Source organism: Phoca vitulina, unplaced genomic scaffold (assembly GCF_004348235.1).
Source record: "Phoca vitulina isolate PV1807 unplaced genomic scaffold, GSC_HSeal_1.0 scaffold49, whole genome shotgun sequence".
NCBI lineage: Eukaryota > Metazoa > Chordata > Mammalia > Carnivora > Phocidae > Phoca > Phoca vitulina.
In genome coordinates this window covers 8,138,293-8,154,964 of record NW_022589752.1, presented here as the reverse complement: position 1 = coordinate 8,154,964, position 16,672 = coordinate 8,138,293, and the positions used below count along the sequence as shown (strand labels likewise).

The 16,672-nt window shown below is 39.0% G+C and overlaps 1 protein-coding gene across 1 annotated transcript in view; it reads left to right on the top strand.

The window, feature by feature from the left end:
• The first annotated feature begins 924 nt into the window (after positions 1–924).
• Positions 925–16,672, top strand: part of IPO8 (importin 8) — a 65,556-nt gene continuing 49,808 nt past the window's right edge. Inside the window, exons 1-4 of the mRNA XM_032432645.1 lie at positions 925–1,237; positions 6,983–7,064; positions 13,425–13,581; positions 16,254–16,412. Of these exons, the coding sequence (XP_032288536.1) occupies positions 1,154–1,237; positions 6,983–7,064; positions 13,425–13,581; positions 16,254–16,412 (482 nt within the window). The 5' untranslated portion in view covers positions 925–1,153. The remainder of the gene's footprint in view (positions 1,238–6,982; positions 7,065–13,424; positions 13,582–16,253; positions 16,413–16,672) is intronic.

The window sequence follows — 16,672 nt, the reverse complement described above, 5'->3', positions numbered from 1 at the left end:
TTAATGAAATAGTGTGGAGATGAAAGCATTACGTTTCCTAAGACCCTGGAGTGCTAAGGAGTTTGAATATTATCTTAAAATTGATGGGAAGTTATCAAGGAAGGGACATGACAGTATTAACCTTTAAGAAACATTACTCCGATGGCAGTGTGGAGAATGGACTAAAGAGGGGGAAAACTGGAAGCAGTTAAGAGACGTTGGCAACCACTAAGCGATTGAATTTATTGGGCCAGATAAGGCCACAGTGTGTGGAAATTGTATAATCCTTCTTGCCTTTTCACTACTTTTCTGAGAAGGTACAGACATCTTTCAGAAACTCTCAGGCACATAGTTTCTCTGTTCTCTTTATTTTCACAATTACTCTGTAAATATTTGTACATTTGTCTCTTCTATCAGATTGTAAGTTCCTTCATAATAGCCTGCATCTCAGTCCTCTTGTTATAATGTGGTACCTAAATATCTCAGTACTCTGGTCCAAAAACGTATGTTTAACAAATGTTCAGTGAATGAATGAATGATGGCTCCCATAGATAGACCAAGGGAACCCTGTCCTACTGTGGGCTAGATGATCTTAAGTTCCCAACAAGTCTGCCCTGGAACAGGTTCGGTTGTGATGCCCAGTTTCGTACTAACAAAAAGTGCTATTCCATCTATATATGCTTAATTAGGAAGTATCTGTTAAGAGACCCGAGCCCACTTGTTTCCTCATCTGGGAAGCGGCGGAGGCTGTTTTCCGTAAGGCAGCATGGCGGCCGCCGGCCGGAGCTAGTGAGCGCTTTTCCCTCCCGGGAAGAAGCCGATTGCTGTTTTGCGTACAGCAGCATGGGGGCCGCCTGCGGGAGCAGCCATAGCATCACGCCCTGGGGAAGAGGCCGCCGTAAAGGAAGCGCCGCTTCCTCTTCTCACTTCTCCCGCCTCCCACCGGCTGTCGTAAAAGGGTGAATGGAGAGCGAGTTGTGGGGGGTAGAAAGGGAGGACAGGGGGCGCGGAGTCAGAGTGGCGCAGCAAGTGGCTGCAGGTGGCGACGGTGGCGGGGGGTGGGGAGTGAGGTAGTCCAGGGGTCGCGGAGGAGAAGGCTGAGAGGGTCAAAAGAAAAACTAAAGCTGCAGTCTGGCCTACTGGTCCGGGGGCCGCGGAGCCCCCACCCGGGGAGATGGACCTCAACCGGATCATCCAGGCGCTGAAGGGCACCATCGACCCGAAGCTGCGGATTGCAGCTGAGAATGAGCTCAACCAGGTGAGGAGCGGGCCTGCGGCGCCCCCCTGGCGCCCCCCGCGGGCTCGCCCGGCTCTCCCTCCTCTGCGCCCCTGATCTCCACCCCAACCGGGGCTCCGGACCCTGGAGCTCGTCTCGGCCCCGCCCGCCCCCCGCCCCGGGGTCCAGTTTAGCGGCACTCCCCGGATCTTTTCTGAACAACTCGCGCACCTGTTGGCCACCTTTGCATCTTTTCGTGTCGTTTTCCTTCCCCAGTGCAGTTTGTTCAGTCCCCTTGATCCGCAGAAAGAGGCTTTGGAAAGCTTTGCTGGTGTTTGCAGGGTGTGATTCCCTAAGTACGCTGATTTAGGGACGAGGGTGGGAAAATTCACTTAAAATTCAAATCTGAGTTCAGCTTTTCTCCAGACCCAGCCTTTTTTAAGTGTTGTGGTGGGAAACCCTGCCCATCGCCTGCTTCTGTGGGGTTGGCAGGACTCTTTTGACACTGATTGGCAGAGTTGTGTCGGAGCGCTGGGATAATGCTGCCGGGAGAGTGCAGGGGAGGCAGTTTTCATCGTGGTACTATTTTTTAAAAGATGTGTCGAGTAATATGCCTTTGGAGGGATTTCTTATAAGCGCTAAAATGTGTAAGACTTTCTTTTATCTTCCATCCTGTGTTCTTACTGGCCCTGACCTTGTTCCAGCGTTACCACCGACATTTCGAAATTGTAGTGATCCCAAAATTTAGCTCATGTTTTCCCTCCTCACCTGTAAGAATGAATGATAGACCTCTTACTAAAAAGTACGAATTAAGGTCTACGCCCCAGGGTAGAGTGACAGCTGGTTGAGGTTGGGGCAATCCTTAAAATGTAAAGGAATAGACCTACATTAGTGATTTTCAAAGTGTTGCCCAGGATGAGCAGCATCTACATCACCTGGAAATGGAAATTATTGGGCTTCACATTTAGAGAATCAGAAACTCTGGGGGTGGGTCCCAATTATGTTTTAATTAGCTAGAGAGGTGATTCTGTGCTTCCTGAAGTGTGAGAGCAGTTGTCTTAAGTAAAAGTTTCTGTGGGAGTTCACTAAGGTTTTCCCTAGTTGGAGTTGACTTTAAAGTGCAGCTGTGCATTTTAAATCTTTGAAATCCAGTGGGAAATCTGGATGGTGTTTGGAGTTAAGTGTGAATCAGAATCCCCAAGAGATAAAGGGAGAGTGAAAACACTGGAGAGAAGGTTGAATTAAACTGAAGCCTAAAGAGAATGTGTTGTTACCTCAAAAAGAAAAGGACTCTCACTCAGAATAGGGGAAAGTTCAAGTCAGTACCTGTCTCAGGCTTTGCAGAGCAGAGGTACTATATGGTGATTGGCTAGAAGAATAGCAATCCATGGGTTGGTTAGAAGGAACAAAGCAAGAGCTGAACTTGCATCTATTAGTATGAACAGGGGAGTTGGCCTGTTTATGACCCCCTTCTCTTTACAATGAGGCCAGATGTTATTTTGATAGTGTCAGTAGGGATCATATCTTTGATATCATGTTATACCTTCCTGCCCCTGTTAGCCTATCCTTGCTTTGTTTCTGATTCAGCAGTGTATAAGTGCAGTTGACTGTAGAGAAGGGGAGAAAGGTTGGTGGGAAAGCCTGCAGAACTAGAAGAGACACTTGGTACCCAATTCTACATTTTTCTTCATAGTATTTCAGTTCAAACCCATTTCATCCTCCCTTTGCCCTGCCCCATATCCACCCATTTCATCACAGACCATAATTTCCTCTGCAACTTCTAAAAGTAGCTTATCGCTATGCCACTCATTGCGCACTTATATTTTGTATAATGCTTTGTGTTGTAATATGCTCTTACTAAGTATTTTTTTTTTTTTGAATTGTCTGTAAATAGAAGACAAGTATAAAGTCACATAACTGTATAGTAAAATACGGCTACAATGTTGCGTTTTGTATACTTATTCGTTACTACCACTGTAATATCCTGCTTTGTTGGACAAATGGGTGGGTAATCTACCATAAGTGATTAGGGTCCAGCTAGTTTATTTTAGTCTAGGTCCCCCCTCAGCAAATATGCTCTGTGTAGGAATAGGGGGCAGCTTCTGCAGTGTACTGATGATTTACCAATTGCCTTGTAGAAGAGTAGGCAGTTTCAAAACATAACAGCCTCTGTTCTGAAGGATAAATTCTTGTTTGGAGCTGTATTTTTCTCTAGCTGTTACCAGTGACTGGTTCCTTGATTGCTGTGTGTGATATTGTTTCTATGGGAAAATGCATTTTCATTTTTTCTTTTTCTTTTTTAAAAAAGATTTATTTATTTGAGAGAGAGAGAGAGCTTGTGAGCACGGGGAGGGGCAAAGGGAGAGAGAGAGAAACTTGAGCAGACTGCACTGAGCCTGGAGCCCGACACGGGGCTTGATTTCATGACCCTGAGATCACAAGCTGGGCCGAAACCAAGAGTTGGATGCTTAACCAACTGAGGCACCCAGTGGTCCCCAGAGAATGCATTTTCAGTTTTATCTCAGGATATTTTTTTTTTTTAAAGATTTTATTTCTTTATTTGAGAGAGAGAGAATGAGAGAGAAAGCACATGAGAGGGGGGAGGGTCAGAAGGAGAAGCAGACTCCCCGCCAAGCAGGGAGCCTGATGCGGGACTCGATTCAGGGACTCCAGGATCATGACCTGAGCCGAAGGCAGTCGCTTAACCAACTGAGCCACCCAGGCGCCCTTATCTCAGGATATTAAGAATGCATCCTGTGCGCATTCCTCCTTGTCTCTAGGCCCAGCAGTCCCTTTAGCAGCTGCAAAGGGAAGTAGGAATGGGTAGCTATCTTGCTCCAGTAACTCATCCACAAAGGTATCTTCTTTTAATAAAGCATTCTCCACATGGCCTCAATAGAGAAATAAAAATAATTACTTTCATTGCTGAGCTTTGGAATCTCTGCTTTTCCATGCATCTGTTTATATCATTTTTATTGCCCTTTAAGCAAGTTTGCTTATACGAATAACATATTTATTGAGTTCTAATGCAGACACTAATCCAAGACTCTGCTTTCACAGAGCTTGCATTCTAGTGGGGAATAGAGACAAGTAAATAATATCAGGTCATAAGTGCAATAGATAGTAAAGTCCCGGAGAGACAGCGTTGGAGTGTATGAATGGGGTGGTCATTCTCTGAAGAATGACACTGAGCAGAGACCTAGATGTTGTGAAAGAGTGAACCAGGTGAAGAACTGGGAGAGAAACAGAGGGAAGAGCAAGTCCAATAAAGGCCTTCAGTTTGGCATGTTGGAGCACTAGAGAAGGTAATGTAGTGGGAGCAGTGAGGCAGAGAATGGGAGACAGCAGGTCTTTGCTTTAAAATGAGTTCTTGTTGAATGCAGAATTATGCTAAGTAAACTTTATTTTCAGAAAACTTCACAGATAGAAAGTAAATATCGAGAAATGTCTTTTTTTTTCCTTAGAAACTTGAACCCCAAGATGGAAAAAAATTGGATTAAATACTTGTGAGGAAAGTAGTATGAGACTTTATCTGAATTTACTCCTGGATGTTTTAGCTGGCCAAATTAACATAGTTTGAATCAAGGCTGAAAGGAGAAGACAAAAAGTTGCACAAGGTCATTGAAATGGCAGGCAGTTGCAAAAAGAGGAGTTCCAAAATGTGTACAAAGGCAACAGTGTTGAAATGAAAGCAGTCTCCACAATAACTGCTTTAAAATAGGTACGATTAATCTAAGTGTACAGGTTATTTTGTCCTTATGTGCAATAAGTATCTAAACTATAGAGATTAGAACTAAGCTATAGATCCTTTAGTCTGTGATTCACTACAGGATCTTTCTGTATCTCAAATGTTACAAACATGAGTTATTTTATAATTACACATAGAAGGTTAGAAGATCGGGCTAAATCTGTATTAATTTTGACTCCTGTAAACTACTGTTAAAAGAAATCTGTTTTCTTAAACATTACTTTAAAATGGTGGTTTCAGTTTTAAATAAAAGAGAATTTACTTTATATACAACAGATTTAAGATTCTGAGCTTTATACAGGATGAAAAGAAGAACAATTATAAGATAATTCAAAAAAATTTTTTAAGATTTTATTTATTTGACAGAGGGAGAGACAGTGAGAGAGGGAACACAAGTAAGGGGAGTGGGAGAGGGAGAAGCAGGGTTCCTGCTGAGCAGGGAGCCCGATCCCGGGCTCGATCCCAGGACTCTGGGACCATGACCTGAGCCAAAGGCAGACGCTCAACGACTGAGCCACCCAGGCACCCCAATAATTCAAAATTTTATAGAAAGATTTGGAAAGCAAAATGTTCTTGGATGGAAAAGACCGACATTTTAAGATACCAATTTTCTCCAGATTTTTTAGTCACACATTTTTCTTATTAATGCTATTATGAATAAATGAGTAGGAAAGGTGATAAATTAAAAAGTTGAGTGGTATGCATAAACCTAGTGGTATGTTGAAAAGGATGCCACTGTAGGTCCAGGCTTCTGGGAGAAGGGAAGCTGAACAGATTTTCTTCATCACTGTCGGCTTTAGCCTTACTGAGAATTTATGAGTCTTTTCTGGGAATGTCAGCAGGCAAGGCCAAGTATAAGCTCTGGGAATGTGGCAGAACGGTAACCTGGTCCAGGTACTAGACATTTAGAGGGAGTATTATCAGAAGGAACCGGCTGCTCTGTATTTTTTTTTTTTTTTTTTTTTTACTTCTAAAGTCAGCATGTCCAAACTCAGGAGTAGGTCAAAGTAGAACCTGAGTGGGGGGGGGGGAGCGACCCAGGCAGCAGGCACGTCTGCACAGGCTCATTTGGGTGTCAGGTTTAAAAGATGCTCCACTGGGCGCCTGGCTGACTCAGTTGGTTAAGCGTCTGCCTTTGGCTCAGGTCATGATCCCAGGGTCCCAGCATCCAGCCCTGAGTCGGGCTCCTTGCTCAGCGGGGAGCCTGCTTCTCCCTCTACCTGCCGCTCCCCCTGCTTGTCCTCTCTCTCTGACGAATAAATAAATAAAATCTTAAAAATAAAATAAAATAAAATAAAGGGTGCTCCACCAACAGAGGGCAGCTGGTGATGACAACTCTCAACACTGTCTTGTGAGGCACATTGTTCCAACCTGGACTGGTTCTTCTCCATAGCTCATGCACAGATAATTCACATTATCTTGTCTGTTTTCCTACGTTGGATCTGCTGTTTTCTGTGGCCCATGTTTTCCATGTTTCTGTTTGTCAAAAATACCATAAGCAAAATTAAAGTACAATAAGCTGGGAAGAAACACTTGCAATGTATAGGTCCAATAAAAGGTTAAGATTTCAAATTCATAAATAGCTCTTAGGATTTATTAAGAATGAAACAAATATTCTGTTCCAAAAAGGATAAAGGAAATAAGAAATTTGTAGAAGAAAACAAACAGCCAACAGGAAGGATAAATTTTAACTTAGCAGAAATGTAATTTAAAATATGAGTCAATTTTGAAGGAATGATAATGCTAAACCTTGTATTGGATAAATGGGTATATATTACTTTTGGGAGTGTAAATTGCTACACACTTTCTGGAGAGCATTTTGACAATATAAGTTAAAAAACAAAAATATTCATACCCCTTTATTCATCAATTTATTCCAGTTTTGATTTGAAGTATTTCAGTAATCTTATTTTTGCCTTGGAGAATTTCTCTCACTTTAAAAATTTTCCTTTTATTTGGATAGTAATGTATTCAGTAACAGTGCTAACAGTTATTCATTTATATTGGCCTATTTTATAAATACTTCTTTGTAATTTCAGTCCTACAAGATTATCAATTTTGCCCCCAGTTTACTTCGGATTATAGTGTCTGACCATGTGGAATTCCCAGTACGCCAGGCAGGTGAGTAGGTTTTTCATGCTTTGTAAAATTATTTATTTCTGTGATTTCTTTAAAAAATAGGAAGCACACATAAAGTATTGCTAATGGCTTAAAAACTCACTGTCTTTTTCCCTGGAAATTTAGAGGTAGATACTGAGCTCTTACATCTTCCCTAGCTTTTCCTCTCCTTCTCTCCTTTTCACCTACCGATTCCTTGCCTCTGTAACTTTGCCATTTCCCCCCTTAGCTTTCACAATTTCAATGGCTTAATCTCCCTAGTTCTTTATGATTCCTGGTGGCCCATCCTTTGTGTCCATAGATGAAGACCGTGAATTTATGCATGTGGATTTGAGCTCCATTCATAAGTCAGATCATGGAGGTAATATGTGCACAGATGTTCCTAAACACATGTTTGGGGAACAGGACTTTTATTTTAAACATGAGACTTACTTTCAAGTCTGTGGAACCTTATAGTTTCAGGATTTTGTGCCTTCCTCTTTTTGCCTTTTTAATGAGCTGGTCATTAGAGCCCAGAAGGTAAAAAATGGAGAAAGTCTTGGAGTGTCATGAGTCTGAAAAGATAGTAATTTCAAGATAAACGGAGTAAAATGACAAATGCTAATTTAAAAAGTAGATATTTAAAAAATATTTTTTTTATTAGGTCACTTGATTTATATTCATTATAAATAATTTGGGCAATACAGAAAAATACAAAGATGAAAGTAAAAAAATTTACCCAATATTCATTGCTCAGAAATGGCCATCCTTAACATTCGGCGAACATTAGTCTTTGCAGGTTCAGGTAGAAGGATAGATCAACAATTTTATACAGATAGGATTATACTCTACATGTTGATAAAAGTATTTAATTTTCTTTGAACATAAAAAAAAAGGTAAGGAATCATTAGCTTTGGGAAAATACTTGTAGCAATATGTATGATTCCCTTTGTTATTAAGAAAAACTTATGGAAAAACCTACATGTTGCAATTATTTGTTATTTTAATAAGGTTTATAAGACTTCTTGTTTTTTGAAACCGTAACTCTCAGTTGTTTAATCTTTGTTTTATGAAATAGGGCTGTTCTGAAATCACATTTTGCTAAATGGAACTATTTTATTTATATTTATTTATTTAAGATTTTATTTTTTTTGACAGAAACACAGGGAGAGAGGGAACACAAGCAGGGGGAGTGGGAGAGGGAGAACAGGCTTCAAGTGGAGCAGGGAGCCCGATGCGGTGCTCGATCCCGGGACCCTGGGACCATGACCTGAGCAGAAGGCAGATGCTTAACGACCGATCAATGCCACCCAGGTGCCCCATGGAAGCTATTTTAATAATCTAAGTGTTTATAGGGCCATCGTGGAGGTCCTGTGAAGCTTTGGAGAAACAGTATTTTAAAATATTTTTATGTATTTTTAAGTATTTTTAAAGCAGTTTATTGATTTAATATGTCTTCTTTACACGACATATGAACATTATAAACACTCATTGGATTGCCCTTAATTACACCCTCAAAGATAGCTGCTATCAACTTTGGTGCAAGGTTCTCCAGTTCCTTTTTTTCCCATAGATATGATGGTTTTAAAATGTAAAGAAGATGTGGTCCATATATACAATGGAATATTACTGAGCCATCAGAAAGGATGAATACCCAACTTTTGCATCAACATGGATGGGACTGGAGGAGATTATGCTTAGTGAAATAAGTCAAGCAGAGAAAGTCAATTATCATATGGTTTCACTTATTTGTGGAACATAAGGAATAGCATGGAGGACATTAGGGGAAGGAAGGGAAAATGAAGGGGGGGAAATAGGAGGGGGGAGACGAACCATGAGAGACTATGGACTCCAAGAAACAAACTGAGGGTTTTAGAGCGGAGGGGGCTGGGGGTAAGGGTTAGCCCGGTGATGGGTATTAAGGAAGACACGTACTGCATGGAGCACTGGTTGTTATATGCAAACAATGAATCATGGAACACTACATCAAAAACTAGTGATGTACTGTATGGTGACTAGCATAACATAATAAAAAAAAAATATATATATATATATATTAAAAAATAGGAAAAAATGTAACAAATCTGTTTTTACTCCACATGGTGTTTTATAACTTTTGTTTCCCCATTTCACCATACACCCTTGGGGGGTTGTTCCATATCAGTGTATATGCATATACATGTACTTTATTCTTTATAACAATTGTTCATTATTTCTTTGTACAGAACTACTTTAGTTTATTTAAACAATTTGATATTGATGGATATTTCCTTTATTGTTCCTTTTTGTTGTTGTTGTTGATAGAGGCTGAGCTTTAATCAGAATCCTTGGAGGGGCGCCTGGGTGGCTCAGTCGTTGAGTATCTGCCTTTGGCTCAGGTCATGATCCCAGCATCCTGGGATCGAGCCCCGCATCCGGCTCCCTGCTCAGCGGGAAGCCTGCTTCTCCCTCTCCCACTCCCCCTGCTTGTGTTCCCTCTCTTGCTGTGTTTCTCTCTGTCAAATGAATAAATAAAATCTTTAAAAAAAAAAATCAGAATCCTTGGACATTTTTCTCTGGATACTTGTAGGATGTTAATGATATTTAAATTTTGAATTTTGAATCTTCTCACCAAGTTACTTTTACTTACTTTTTGTATCATAACTGCAGTAATGCTGGGTTCCTCATATCCTCTATACAACTTTGCATCTTAATAACTTAGATAACTAAGTTTTGATATGAAATGTAAATAGCATTTATGGGTAGTTTTTCTTCATAATTTATGTAGATTTCAAATCTTTTAGTCACAGGACAGAGTTTATCTTGGTTAATTTTTTAATAGGACAGTTTTCTCTCTTAGAGCATCCATTTTATTATTGAATCTGAAATACACAGTATAAAATTCTACATTATATCTATCCTAAACTTATAAATTTTCTGTCCTATTTAATCTATTATTAAAATACAAAGATGCCCCAAGAACCTTATGGTAACGCGCAGACAGGTAATTTATCATTTTATCATGACATTTAAAAAAGAATGATGTGATTTTTGCTTTAAAAAAAAGTCAGCCTGCATAAAACTGTAAAAAATTATGCTAATATTAAGTGGAAAGACATAGTTCTGCAGAATATTCAGTTCTTGATTTTTTGGCTTGTGGGCAATCCTAAAATATTCTTGCTACCATCAGTCAAGCTCATTAGTGAATGTCCCTTATTACTTTACTGTGAAGAAATAGGAAAAAAATGTAATATTTTGATATTGGTAAGCAGAACAAAATAAATTTGGATGTCCTGTTATTTTCCTTTTGAGGTATTAAGAGGCATAATAGCATTATTAATATTATTATGTAATGTACAGAGAAAGGAGCCCATCTTAAATTTAGTATAGTTAGGATTAAGAATCTCTCAGGTAACTTTGTTTCCAGTTTTTTACTCCTTCCCTGTGAGGAGACCCTCTAATATACATAAACCTAGTTTCAGAAATGTAGTTTCTTTAGTACATTTTGGAGTTGCTATGAGCAGAAAAGTAGTTTGGACTTGAAAGTGGTAGTTGAGGGGCACATGGCTGGCCCAGTCACTAAAGCGTGTGACTCTTGATCTCGGGGTTATAAGTTTGAGCCCCACGTTGGGTGTGGAGAATACTTAAAAATAAAATCTTTTAAAAAAAGATTAAAAAGTAAATAAATAAAAGTGGTAGTTGAGGGTTGGGTGTTATATTAGACCTGATGAAGTCATTGTTGGTGACTGATGTGGGGACCCTCATTTGAAAAATAGCATGGGTTCTTTTTTCTGTAAGTTGCTTGCTTTTTGTTCTTCTGACTTTTTGTATATATTTCTAAAAGATGGATAGGGAGGGATATAAAAATTCAGCTTATAGCTAAGTTATTCACAGGTTATTCTTTAAGGTTAACCTCAGTGTTCTAGAATACAGAACGTAGAAAAAACTGGAAAGATGCCTCTGATCAGTCCAGAAGCATTACAAGAAACTCTTTCATTAAAACTCATGTGTCTTATATGTAGGAAGCTCCTTGGCTCTTACTCAGAATCTACTTAATTTTGTTTTGGATATAATTTACATACACTATTCGATTTCCTAGCCTTTAACAGATTAATAAGAGAGGGAGGGACTACCAAATTACAATGAAAACAATGAAATATCAACTCAGAAAGCACAGCATTGTGCTTCATTGAGTTCCTACTGGCATCCTTTCCCCTTTGAGGTTATGGGACCAACTGGCGTGTGTAGTTGTGAGTCTGGATCCATAGGGCTTAAGTGATGATTTGTTGTGCTTGAGAAGGAGAGAACTGTGTGTATGCTTTAGAAAGTTAATTTTAAACTTAAGATGCTTGGAATGGTGGATTTTGCAGAAAAACAAAGTTTAATTATTTCCATATGACTGGATTAAGATGATATTTGTCTTTTGTTAGCTCTGGCAAATGGTTAGATAGATAACTTTAATTAAATGATTAAAGGGAGGTCTTTAGATTATTGATAGTTTGAATTATCTTTGGTGCTTTTTCTTTTTTTTTAATTTTTTATTGTTATGTTAATCCCCATACATTACATCATTAGTTTTAGATATAGTGTTCCATGATTCATTGTTTGTGCATAACACCCAGTGCTCCATGCAGAACGTGCCCTCCTCAATACCCATCACCAGGCTAACCCATCCTCCCAACCCCCTCCCCTCTAGAACCCTCAGTTTGTTTTTCAGAGTCCATTGTCTCTCATAGTTCTTCTCTTTGGTGCTTTTTCTTCATTATTCTTAGCAATCCATGATTATCCATAAGAGAAATTAATATTCTTATTAACTTATTATATTAAGTTCAATTTTATTTTAACTAATTAAGGATTTATTTATTTTTTAAAAAAGATTTTATTTATTTGAGGGAGAGAGTGCATGTGTGAGAGTGCATAGTGGGGAGGGAGCGGGACAAGCAGACTTCCTCAGTGCGGAGCCCAATGGGGGCTCAATCTCAGGACCCTGACTGAGCCACCCAGGTGCCTCTAATTGAGGATTTATTTTTATTTTTTTTTTAAGAACTTTTGAAAAAATTTATTTATTTACTAGAGAGAGAGAGAGAGAGAAAGAGTGTGCTCAAGTGGGGGGTGTACAGAGGGAGAGGGAGAAGCAGGCTCCTTGCTGAACATGGAGCCCCACACGGGGCTCCATCCCAGGACCCTGAGACCATGGCCTGAGCCGAAGGCAGACGCTCAACCGACTGAGCCACCCAGGAGCCCCAAGGATTTATTTTAACATATACAAATTAGTGTGCCTTTTTTGTAGGCCATCTTGTATGGTGCCCAATAATAAAAATATTTTTTAGTGGTAAAATTAATGGTATTTAATGACTGTATTATAAATAAGTCCATGATTTTACCATGTCTATCTTTGCTGTCTGAAAGTTGCTGTTTGTCAAGTTCATAATTTCATTACATTTCAGTTGTATTATAGCCAATGTAGAACATGTTGGTTTATTCTCTGTGTCATAATGCTTCTGTGAACCAATTTAGTTTTATGTAACATTGGGATGAAGGTGAGGTGGAGGAAGAAGGGAGAGGAGAAACTCAAGGGAAGAAAGTTAAAATGCTTTGCAGATCACATCTCTTCATCCTTACATATCATGTATATATAAGCATATGATGTTATAAGTAAGTATTTACATTCACTGTTCAGCTGCGATAGTTAGAAAGCTTCACCTTCCCTATCAAAACCCTATCTGAAGTATGTCAGCTTTTCTTTCGGAACCCTTTGGCTAACTGTTGGAGATGGGTAAACAGAATAGGAACAACATTATTATGTATTTTGATAGAAATAAACAGGTAAGAAATTTCCTGAGATTTTACAAAAATATTTAAAGGTTGATGTCTTTTTCCCTATTCTTATATTTACAAGGGGTAGATATTTCAGAAGGGTAAGGCAGAAATTAGCGATATTTCAAATGTTGTACAGGATAGTGGCCAGTGAAAGAAAATAAACACGAAAAGCAGTATTACATGAAGAACGGTGGAATTTCACTTGTTGTGGACTCAGCTTTAGGCATTAGAAGCAGTATAATCTTTATGCTATCAAAATGCAGTTAGTTGAGTTTCATTTAGACTACCTTATATTTAGTCTAAGGTTATATACTTGATTCCTGGATCATTTTTTCTGTCCTATAAACTCTGAAGCTTGATTTAATGAAATGTTTTCTGCTTAGATTTGTTTTACTAGCTAAAGGGAAAGTTTAAATTCTTATACATTTTCCCTTCCCCAGTTGGCTATTTATAATTGTAAGATTTTTCCATTTTTGCTGAGTATCATGTTTAGCAGTGAAGGGCTTAGCCTTTCATGCTCTGTAAAGCTGAATTAAAGCCATCTTTTCAGTACTGCCACACTAGCATTTTTTTTCTCTACCTTAGCTGCCATTTACTTGAAGAACATGGTGACACAGTATTGGCCTGACCGAGAACCTCCCCCGGGAGAAGCAGTATTTCCATTCAACATTCATGAAAATGATCGCCAGCAAATACGTGATAACATTGTGGAAGGAATAATTCGGTCTCCAGATTTAGTGAGGTACATTATACTATATATGATTAGTAGGAAGCACAAAATGTTTGGGTGGGAGAGGTTGGATTTAATCATCAGCCTCAAGTTTGTATTGCTGAAGAGGTAAAGTAATGAAGGTGGGCACTCAAAAAATATTGTTTTACTTATTTTCTTTGCATTTGCAATTCTTTGCCTCAGAATATTTTGGAAAAGATTTAGTTGCCATAAGTTGCCAATAAAGACTTAAGGCAAAAATCAAACTTAACTAAAATTATATAAATCACTGCTATATAAATAACCTATGTTCTTAGTTATGATCTCTTTACTTTTTACCAGCTGCTTTTTTCCCCCCAATACAGGGAAATTGACTTCTGGCAGTTTTAACCTACCACTTTTCTTTATACTTTACCTATCTTTTCATTCATTTTTTTATAAACTGAGTATCTTTTTCTTTGGAGAAGACATGATAGAGTAGGGATAAGCTAGAAGACTGGCTCCGGTTTTTAAAATTCAGGTTAGATGCTGAAGGGCAGCACTGTCCAATAGACCTTTCTGTGATGATGGAGATTTTCTGCATCCACCCTGTCCAGTGTTTAGCCACGTGACATACATGGCTATTGAGTACCTGGAATGTGGCTACTGAAACTGAGGAACCGAATTTTTAATCTAATGTTGGTTAAAGTGTGCACATAATGCTAGCGGCTTTCCCCCTTGCACCGCAGAGCTGCAGAGTCATAAACAGTTTGCAGTTTTATTTTTTTATTTTATTTTATTTTTTAAAGATTTTAGTTATTTGACAGAGAGAGAGACAGCGAGAGAGGGAACACAAGCAGGGGGAGTGGGAGAGGGAGAAACAGCCTTCCCGCTGAGCCAGGAGCCTGATGCGGGGCTTGATCCCAGGACCCTGGGACCATGACCTGAGCTGAAGGCAGATGCTTAACAGCTGAGCCACCCAGGAGCCCTAACAGTTTGCAGTTTTAAAATAGGAAACACAGATTCTTTTCCATGTGAGCTAGTAATTAGATTTCTGTTGAAAACGGAAGAGGGAAAGAGGTGAAACTGAGGTAGGGGAATGAAATTGTTTACCATCAAGAGATGAGATATAACTTTATCCCTGAGTCTCTAATGTACATTATGTCATAAGCGGTAGGAATAGGGAAGAAAGTGTGAGGGGAACAGCGAGGAAGGAGAACAAACATTGAACTCCTCTTCGTGTAGTTCCTTTGTTAGTTAAGAGGAGAAAGGACGTGTACTGGTGAAAGAAAATCCCCGTTGGTCTCGGTGGGTGCCCACGTGCCAGCCTGGCAATGGCTCCCCTCTGACACCATCGTGTGTCCAAGTCTTGTCCAAGTCTTTACACTTTCAGTTCTTTCTGAATCTTGTGATGCTCCTACAGTAACATATGGAAGGATGGCTGCTCATAGCCATCCCTTTGCTTGCTTGGAATAAGAAGGGATTGGGAGGTCTCCTGAGGATGAAATTTGAAAAAAATGAAAAGTTTCAGTTTTACTGCACACAGATAGGATGGATTTATTGTTCAGGAACAACTGCTGGTGGTACAAGAGGAGACTTTTATCTTTATCATGAGACAGTTGCTTCTTGTATGTCCTGAAGGCTTAATCGTAATCACTTTTGAAGAACTATTCTCAAAGTTCATTTAAGAGTATGGCCAAGGAAATTTTTCAAATGGATTTGGTAACAGAAAGAAAAGGCATTATTTTGTGTGTTTCATTTCAGCGAATGCAAGTTATTAGCCAACTGAACACACACCTTTTCTTTCTTTTTTTTTTGGCATTATGGAATCCTTATTTAGCCAGGTTCACTTTCTAACCATTTGCAAACAACCATATAAGGACATATTGATAGTTTGTGGAAGAGAAATTTTTTTCCTCATTTTTTTTTTTCCCCAATCCCAATTATAGTAGGGATCCCATTGAGGAAATGGTTACTGACATAAATGTTATGAGATCACATCTTTTATTAACTTTGTGGTTTTATTAAAGAGAAGTCTCTCTGTTTTAGGTCTTTCTTATTGCTTTTTTTCTTTATTTCTTTACAAATAACTTAGCTTTCCTCTTCAAGAATTGCCAGCTAATACTTGTTTCTTATCCTAAAAGACAAACATTACTGTCTTAGGAAGCTTTGATAGGAGCAACATATTGTGTTGGCTATTTACTGATAATGGTTGGCTCAAGCTCACAGAGATGCTTCCCACTGTTATATCAGCCTCTGTTTTACCTACTTTGACTATTCTTTGGCTAAGTTTTTCCAGTTGAAATGACACAATACTTTGTTTTGTTTTGTTTCCCCCTTAGGAAATGATAACTAAAATACAAAAGGTAACTATGTGGGAAATTTTGCAGCGCAGTGGTGTATTCATTCTTTTTTCTTTTGGAAAAATTTTAAATGAATTTTTATTTTTAAATTCTTTTTTCCCTCCAAAGCTGTATTTAGGATAATCCCGTTTCAAAGTTTTCATTCATTATAGGAAATGACCCATTCTTTTTATTTTCAGTAAGTGGAGCTACTGAGGAGGTTTTTCTTTATAGGACTGTTCTTTTTTTTCCCCTGCCCGAGATATGTAACTATATAATACAGGTAAATAGAGGCTAGAGTGCTTTTGTGTAAATATTAGAGGTGTTTGAAATCTGATATTTATAACCACTTAGATTTTGGACTTTTCTCCCCCCACCTTACAGAGTCCAGTTAACAATGTGTCTCCGTGCCATCATTAAATATGATTTCCCTGGTCACTGGCCAGCAGTAGTCGACAAGATAGACTATTACTTGCAATCACAGAGCAGTGGAAGCTGGCTTGGCAGTTTGTTATGTCTGTATCAGCTGGTGAAGACATACGAGTAAGTTGGTTTCTACTGGCTGAAGATACCAGCCTTGTGTTAATTGCATAGAGAGGTCTGCTCTATGGGTGTTCTGCAAAATCAGGTTAGTTTGGGAAATGTTGGGTTAAGCACGTCAAACATGTTTATTTACTATAGTTATTCAGAGAACCTTTAATCTGCTAAAGTACATTGCTAATCTCTAAGGCAGTGATAAGATATGCAGTGTTTCTTGAATTTATTTGCCAGTTTCAGAGGCCCATTTATTAACAGCTTTCCTT